The 8,756-nt window shown below is 39.1% G+C and overlaps 1 protein-coding gene across 1 annotated transcript in view; it reads right to left on the reverse strand.

The window, feature by feature from the left end:
* The window catches only part of rgs9a (regulator of G protein signaling 9a), a 16,071-nt gene extending 8,512 nt beyond the window's left edge, over nt 1-7,559 (reverse strand). The window contains exons 1-4 of the mRNA XM_063904208.1: nt 7,361-7,559; nt 5,120-5,207; nt 1,917-1,967; nt 1,738-1,844 (exon numbers count right to left, since the gene is read on the reverse strand). Coding sequence (XP_063760278.1) covers nt 1,738-1,844; nt 1,917-1,967; nt 5,120-5,207; nt 7,361-7,429 — 315 coding nt within the window. The 5' untranslated portion in view covers nt 7,430-7,559. The remainder of the gene's footprint in view (nt 1-1,737; nt 1,845-1,916; nt 1,968-5,119; nt 5,208-7,360) is intronic.
* Between the last annotated feature and the right edge of the window lie 1,197 nt (nt 7,560-8,756).

An 8,756-nucleotide genomic window follows, 5' to 3' on the forward strand; every position in this document is an offset into this window, starting at 1 on the left:
ACCAAGACCACCAGACTCAGAGACAGTTTTATACCATAGGCTATAAGACTGCTGAACTCCTGAGCTCTGTGAATGTCTACTCACATCTTTTTATAGCACACACATACACATACATATATATATATATATATTATACACATCTGTTTATAGTACACATATCTATATATTATACATATCTGCCATATACATCTGCTATACATAATATATGCATCTGTCCATACCTCCTCATTCAACAGTGTAAAGTATTTAAATACTTTCAATGTATTCCACATATGTATATATTTCACATCCTCAAATCTTTATTGTTGATACTGTAAATATTCTTCTCTCTTTTTGCACTATTTTATTTATGTTATTTGCACCATGTATGTTGAGTCGTTGGAGGAGCATGGGATATAAGATTTTCATTGCCAACATATACATTGTATATGCTGTGCATATGACCAATGAAACCTTGAAACCTTAATCCTGAAACCTGTGATCGGCCAGAAAAGCCGGGTCCGATTTAAGAGACAGCGGTAAGAGAGCACACTCCCTTTGTTGGTCGGATGATGAATAGAGCTTATAATGTACAGTCTGAAGAAACAGGATAATAAAGTAATCATACAAAATGTATACATTTGTACATAGCAGGTTAACCAAAATAAATTCCTAATTTGTCCTTCATGCCATGTAGACATCCAGCAAGTCAAGTGTCACGTTGACTTTTGTATTTCTCTCAGTATATTTAAAATCACCAATAAATTCTATGAAATAATCTGAGTTCATAATATTTAAAATAAAGAAGAGACATTTTGAATAAACGGGTCTTCTCAATAACTGGTGTGATATTGATTCAATCATGTGAGTCATATGTCTCGTTAGTGTCTTACCTAGGGTCAGGAACTACATCACACACCATGACTTTATTATAGAACTCCTCAGTGCTCCAAAAACTCCTCCTAGATTCCTGTCTTCTGAACAGCTCACTATGATGTCCTCAGGACACCAGCAGTGAGCTGTAATCAGGTAAACATCACTGGTTATATCTGTTAGGGAATATTTTGTGTAAGCTTGTAACCTTTCGTTCAGGCCTGTGACCTCTTCACACATGTGACCATTGGTCTCTTCACAGCTGCTTGTGTACTGCTTGTTTTCAAGTTAGCCAGTTTTGTCCTTCCTCTCTGTCCTCCTTTGACCTGGCTCTACGGCCTTGCAGGTGCTGTTATCTTCATTAAGGAGGGGCAGCCTGGGCTTCTGAAGCCTTGTTCCCACAGTGGGTACGAGCTCAAGCTGATCTAAGATTGGCTTTATTGTTTAAGGACAGCTAGCGCCAGTTTATCTGGCCCACTATGCTCCGGTAAACACCTTATTTGTGACCTAGATGACAGTTTAAGTTAAACATATTGTCTGAGCTTGTTCAGTCTGGCGTTTGAAGAATGTTGATTATCCATTTAGAACTAGTTAAAACCTCTTCCTATTGTCGAGATCTTCAGAGTTGGTTTGGCAACCGCTGTAGCAACTCGTGTCTACAGTAAATGTCTTGTCAATTCTCCGGCCGTAACTCCGAATAAACCCATCCGTGTTTTGTCTTCAAGTTCCTGCTCTCCAGTGTCTCTCTGTTTTGTCTCCATTGCTTCAGAAGTTTCCACCACAATATCTTTGGTAAAGGAAAACACTCTTTGAATCCTGAACACTAATGTGTTTAAATGCAGCAGTGATTCTTACAGGCACCAAAAGAAAAAGTGAGTAAAGCACCTGGAAGCGGTAGAGGCTGGTGTCGTTGCACATCACCAGCTTCTTGTGGTTCTCTAGAGGGTAGATGTAGCCGTAGGCCACCAACATGGTGCCAAAGGCCTGACTCTCTGAAACACACAGGGGAGAGAAACTAATGGATGAAGCAGTCATGTGGATACAATCTTGGATTTGTATTGTACCTTCTGTAGTGCTCTTCATCTTGTTGGTAATCCATGCAATGATGTCTTTACCTGTGTGGAAACAGAGAGGAGCTGAAACTACTGCACACACTGCACACACTTAGCCTATGTTACTATTGTCAACATAGGTTAAAATGCCATTATAATTAACGCAACTTATGCGTGGAAAGGAAATGGTGGAAATCAAAACACCCCGATGACCTCCGTTCCTATCAAGCTCTTCTATCCTCTTTCTCCTCCTCTATTTCTGCATCCAAATGCACTTTCTTTCAATCTGAAATACAATCTTCTTTCTCCAGCCCCAAAAAATCTTCTTGATATTCCCCTCTCTTCTTGAACCTCCCAGCCCCCAACCTCCATCTTCCCTTCTGCTGTGCAATTGTGTCAACTATTTTGAAAAGAAAATAGCTGACATATGCTCTTCACTTCCCAATTTACCTACTGATGCTACCTGCTCACCCTCCAAATCTCCCATCCACAGTCTAACTTCCTTCTCTCCCCTTTCTCCCAATGAGGTCTAAGAACTGGCTGCTCCCCTAACTCTCTCAAAGAGGCAAGGGTAAGTCCTCTCGTGAAAAAATCCAATCTTGACCCCTTGATGTAACAAACTACAGACCTGTCTCTCTTTTTCCATTTCTCTCTAAATCATTTGAGCTTGCAATCTTTAATCAATTTTCTTTCTTCCTTCATCAAAACAACCTTCTTCATCCACATCAGTCTGGTTTCAAGGCCAGCCATTCAACCGAGACTGCCCTCCTCGTGACCACTGAGGAATTGCACACTGCTAAAGCTGCCTCCCTTTCCTCTTTCGTCATCCCTCTAGACCTCTCTGCTGCTTTTGACACAGTGAATCACCATATCCTTCTACAAACTCTCCAAGAACTAGGAGTCTCAGGCTCTGCGCTCTCTCTGGGTAACATAGAGAGGGTCTGTGTCTGACTCTCTTCAACTCCTCACTGGGGTCCCACAGGAGTCTGTCGTGGGTCCCCTCCTCTTCTCTCTGTACACAAACTTTCTTGGTTCTCTCATTCGCTCACACTGCTTCTGCTACCACAGCTACGCTGATGGATTCACACAACTAATTTTCTCTTTCCCCCGGTCTGAAACCCAGGAGGTTGCCCGCATCTCTGAGTGTCTGGCTCACTTCTCTCAGGGGATGGCTGCTCACCACCTGAAGCTCAACCTAAACAACACTGAACTGCTCTTCATCCCAGTTAAGGACTCTCCGATCAATCAGAATCTCTTTATTCCAATGATAAAGGGATGCATTTCAGTATTCCAATGATCTTTCCATCAACATTGGCACCTCTGCTGTTTCAGCGACTCAGACTGAAGGAACCTGTGACTCTGGACGACCAGCTGAACTTCACTGCTAATATCGCTGAACATGCCAAACAATAAATTAACAATTACTTTTTTTTAATACGTTTTTTGGTCTGGATGGATGAAAGGGATTTCATTGACTGGCCAACTTCATAAATGTTATTCCAGATCTTCTATGTCATTGTGTGGCTATATGTGTGTGCAGTGTTCCACCCTTAAAATGTTTGTCACATCATGTTGGTCCAGAACAAAGTTACTTTGATAGTGTCCTTGAAGTCTCTTTGAAATAACTTACAGTTAGTGATTTTCATTTTGTGCCATGTAGTTATTCAAATAATTTAGAAGTATTATTTGAGCATGAAAATGATAAAGCCTATTCAAAGATAGCAAAGCACCCTTGCAGAAAACAGTAAAAGGGTGAAATGGTGCTGCAGGCTTCAAAGGGTTAACATTTGTGTACAAAATGAAATCTTAACATAAAGGAATTCATTAGTTTATGTAAAGATAAATGTGGGATCAAAAAAAGCATTTTCAATGGTTTTCAATTGGGCATTATTTGTCCCTAGGAACAATTGTGTGTGTTTTTGCGTAGCTTAGCCATTTTAGGCTAATTTTAAAAACTGAGATGACAATTCAAAAGAGAAGTAAAAGAGAATATCCTCTGGCAAATGTGAGCTATATTCATTCAACACAGCTGGAATGGCTTGAAAATAAAAAACACAATGGCACAAAATGTCCCTCGGATCTCCTAAGGGTTAACATAATGAACATTGATGTTTATGGGACATTTTATGATGTGCTGGAATAATTGTTCAATGAAGTTGAATGAAAAAAGGTTGTTTTTAGCATTCTGGCAAAAGGAAAATTCAAAAACTAAGTTTCAAAGCAAAAGTATTTTAATCTGTAGCTAATTTTTCCAAATATAATGGACCTAAATCTCAATGTAAAGATCAATAATGTGTTTCCACCTCCTTTATTTACTGTACACTACAGAAAATGACAGTGTAAAGTGTGTGATTGTAGGGACAAAATAACAGGCAGCATCAGCCAGAGACATGACAACATTAATGAATGACTTCAGGTAACAATCAATCACACTGGCGTCTGCACCACACTTCATTTAGGTAACTGTAGCTCAAAGCAGGAGGTGTGTGTGTGTGTGTGTGTGTGTGTGTGTGTGTGTGTGTGTGTGTGTGTGTGTGTGTGTGTGTGTGTGTGTGTGTGTGTGTGTATGTGGGGTGGGGTGGGGGGATTTGCCAATAGATCCATGCTGACCTTTCCCTCGCTGCTCTTAGAATTGAGTAATAAGCCACTTTGGCTAAAGCGCCATCCAGATCTCATCCAATAATAAGCTGCTGTATTTAGCCTGTGTTAGCAGCTTAGACAGCAGGCAGCCTGTCATTGTCTGCACACAGTCAGTCAGCATGATGAAGGATCAGGACTGTCAGGTAAATGTAAGAGTTATACGTCCAGCCTTTTGTCTTTTTCTCGGAACGGACAATATCATTTTAAAGGACCTAACATTTAGGGATTGAACTAAATTGAATTTCAATTAAAATGGGTCAGAAGTTTGCAGAAAATCAGGCTTAAATAACAAATAATAATCAAGTCTGAAATAAAAGTAGGCTGTCTTTTAAACATTTATTTTGAATTTGAAAGGAAAAAAGCTGTGCATGCAGATTGTACACAACCCTTTTTTAATGTCCTCACGTCTCATAATAGTACATCACGTCATCATCAGGTGTGTGTGTGTGTGTGTGTGTGTGTGTGTGTGTGTGTGTGTGTGTGTGTGTGTGTGTGTGTGTGTGTGTGTGTGTGTGTGTGTGTGTGTGTGTGTGTGTGTGTGTGTGTGTGTGTGTGTGTGTTTGTGTCAGTCTCACCAGTGATGACATGAGGGATGGTGGTGACGTTGAGTTTCTGCTCTGAGCCCTTCACCCCGCTCTGCATCTCCACCATCATGGCCTCCAGCTGGAAGCAGAGCACAGGAACATCAGGAGGAGACATGGACTGCTTTGTGTTTCAGCCTCTTAGGTGAATAATAACTCAGTTGAGGTCCACACCATCAACAGGGAGGGCATTTGGGGATTTAAATAAGAGAGTGAATTAAATAATAACAGCTTTAATAGATCATCAATAACAATGTGTAGTTTGTTCAGTAATGTAGCTGAAATGTTACACTGAATCAATGGATCTCAGGTAGCATTGCTTGTTGCATTTCAGTGAGAAAGGTTTTAGAGTATGTCAGGGTTTGTCGTTAGCATGCTCGCTGTTTTTGTAGCAGCTCTGTTATAGATATAGAGTGAATTGAATTGTAGGTAGCCTACTATGTATCTATTATGTAGGGTGGCCAACAGGGTCAAACGGGAACAACCAGAAACATTTCCATGAGGGGAATACGCTGCAGCTTTAAAAACAATGCAAAGGAAAACCAGGCAGTTGCCAAAACACAAGCAAATGAAAAAAAAAAAAAACCTTGAGGACTCATTTGAAACATTTACAAGGAGTAGTGTTTACAAAAAGCGTTTCAATTAAACAAATTGATTCAACAAGTTCAAAACACCTTGGAAACCTTTTCTAGGGGACACAAAACACCTTGGAAACACAAGGCTGAGATGTGTTTGGCATGTTTTTGTTTTTATTTTTGAATCATCTCTGAAGCTGCATTGCATTTCTTCTCATGAAAGTGTTTTGCGCTGCCCTGGCCACCGTAAATATGGTTCAAGTGTTCATTACAGATTTAAAGGAGCAGCAATAGGAAGTTCCCCAAGTGTCAATACTCGGTGGACCTTTATTAAACATGTACAGTAAATGTACTCCTGCCAACTGTAGTCTTGGAAAACTACAAATTAACCTACAGCGCTAACTGGACTCACTATCGCCTCTAGAGGAACACGTGTTTAAAAAACAATCAATATAAAACGAGCCAAAGCTTGAGTCCGTTAGCATACTTATTTCAGAATATTTCTTCCACATATTAGATATACTTCTTTGACCTAACATCAACACTGAGAACTCTTCACATTCTCTTGATCATGTTTGATCAGTTGTTGGGTTATATCTTACACATTGCACCTTTGTTGATACATTTAGTTTATATTTAGTTATACTTAGTTTATATTTAGTTATACTTAGTTATTTTAGTTTATATTTAGTAATATTTGATGTGTATTTAGTGTATATTTAGTAGTTTAGTTATATTGAGTGTATATTTCTCCTTCCTTCTTTGTATTGAACTGTTGCACCTCAATTTCCCTCGGGATAAATAAAGCTTCTTGAATCTTGAATCTAGAGAATGAAGTTCCCAAGTTCTCAGAAAGGAAAAAAGTCATACTACATACAGTACAAAAGTACAGTATACAGCTACATACACATTGTCTGCTACACATTTAGTCATCTACATGAAAAATATTGGGCATAGAAAAGATAGTAGCAAATCATAGTGTCACGCAACACGTGTGTTCCAACAAAGACAAAGTTCAGCACACATTGATTTATAACTCTTTTGTGAGTTCTATCATGTAATTAATTACAATCCACATGTTATTTACAACATTTTCTATCCATCTGCCTCAATCAAATAGAAGTTATGCTTTTTCTGTTAAGGTTTTGGCCCTGATCTGTCCTTTGCGTCAACTCCTAGTGGGATGGAAGCTGATACCACTGGAGTGTTCCAGGGAAACTGTGTTTCCACTGCAGAGCCGAAGCAGCAAAGTTAAGTGGCTTTAAAGTGGAATTAGAGATGATCTTTAACAAGCCCTTGCTCTTTTGGTGGCAAACAAATCCTAAATTTAAATGACTTCATAAAAAATGTACTATAATTGAGATCTGTCTTTTGACTGGACAAATGAAAAATAGTATTTACTGAGAACATTGAGTAGGGTAAAGTTACTAAAAAAACGTTTTCTTCCACATCATCATCTGTGCTTCATAACCCTAACCCTAACCCTAAATTCAACCTAATCCAAAATGATTAAATCTAAATTAAAATTTAGAATCATTTAAAAATAGATGTATGTTTCATACTTGTCCACTTTCTAAAAGAAATGACCAATAAACTATGATATATAAAACCCCAGCAGCAAGCACAAAATGAACCAGTAATGACGATGATTTCCACCCACCTTTTTAAGGCAGTGCATGCGGGGCCGGAAATGTTGCACCCGGTCTGGACGAGCCGTTCTTATTGTCATATTTGCAGGAGGCTGATGACAAAATTAGATTTAAAAAAAATGTTTAATCCTGGTGTAAAAAGTGTGGTAATATGTTGCTGAAAAGAAAAGTGCATGAAGAGCACTTGAACACACTCCCCTGTGAGGGGATTAAAGAAACAGGATGGGGAGAAAGGACTTATCCACCAATGAGCTGTGGGAAGCCTCTGCCCCCAGCAGAAAATAAAGAATGCTGCTCTAGTGGATCTTAAATGAACTTCTGTGGAAAGGATCAGAGCTGAGCATTGACTTTAGCTGGCTGTGCAAGTGCTGTCTAACAATCACCAAAGATTGGGTAAAAGTTAGAATAAACATTTAATGAATGCTTTCCTTTCTGCATTTACCTATAGGGTGCTGCCTTTATGCTTGACTAAGACAACAGTCTGCGGGCTGTATAGCTTTATGTTCCCTTTAAGCTACAGACATTTGAGTGGAATCAGCAACAAAGAGAAAGTGATTTATTGGCCAAAATCTTAAACAATCCTTTAATAGGCTTATATCTTTAAAGCAGTGGTGGATCTAGAACATTTTTGGGGGGTGGCAAGAGGTTTTTGCAGGGGGGCATGGGAGGATGGATGAATCCACAACACAAAACATTAAAACACAAAAATACATTTCAATGTTTTATTGTTATATTATCACAAAAAGAACATGCCCAGTAATCAAACAAATCAAGACTGTGCGGCTTTTAAAAAGTTAAAGTTTCAGCAAAATGAAAATATATATTTTTTAAATTACAACAATATATTATATGAAGTTGCTGATTAAAAATATAAAACAGCAGGCAACATACAAGCAGGCTACCTACACTTTTCCAGAGTGCACAGTACAGTAAAATTACTCTGTTACAATTTAAGTCCACGAACATAAACACATCACCTATATTTTAAGATAGCTTAAGGTGATGGTTGTGCTGTGCACAGGGGCGCCGCCAGAAATCTTGGGCCCCATGAAAGATTTCAATTTAGGTTGAGATCCTAAACTTATTGAGCGCTGTGGATGATATTAATATCAGTATGCATACTTTGAAGAGGATTTTGAAATGCATGGGGTTGTAGTTGTACCGAAAGAAGAACGAATCCAACCCTATAGAGGTAGCGTCGTTCCTCATTGATCAATTGGAGGGGCACGGAAGGCTGGCGAAGCAGCAGCAGGAGCTCACTGGGACACATGCCAGTTCAGTTGGAGATGCATGCCATGTGAAAGACAGTCTAGGCTGAACATCTTAATTTGTAAAAACGTAAAAATGATCTTGTAAAAACGTGTAATTACGTGATACTGAGCTTTTCATTATCACCAAATAACGTGA

Source organism: Eleginops maclovinus, chromosome 16 (assembly GCF_036324505.1).
Source record: "Eleginops maclovinus isolate JMC-PN-2008 ecotype Puerto Natales chromosome 16, JC_Emac_rtc_rv5, whole genome shotgun sequence".
NCBI classification, from domain to species: Eukaryota; Metazoa; Chordata; class Actinopteri; order Perciformes; family Eleginopidae; genus Eleginops; species Eleginops maclovinus.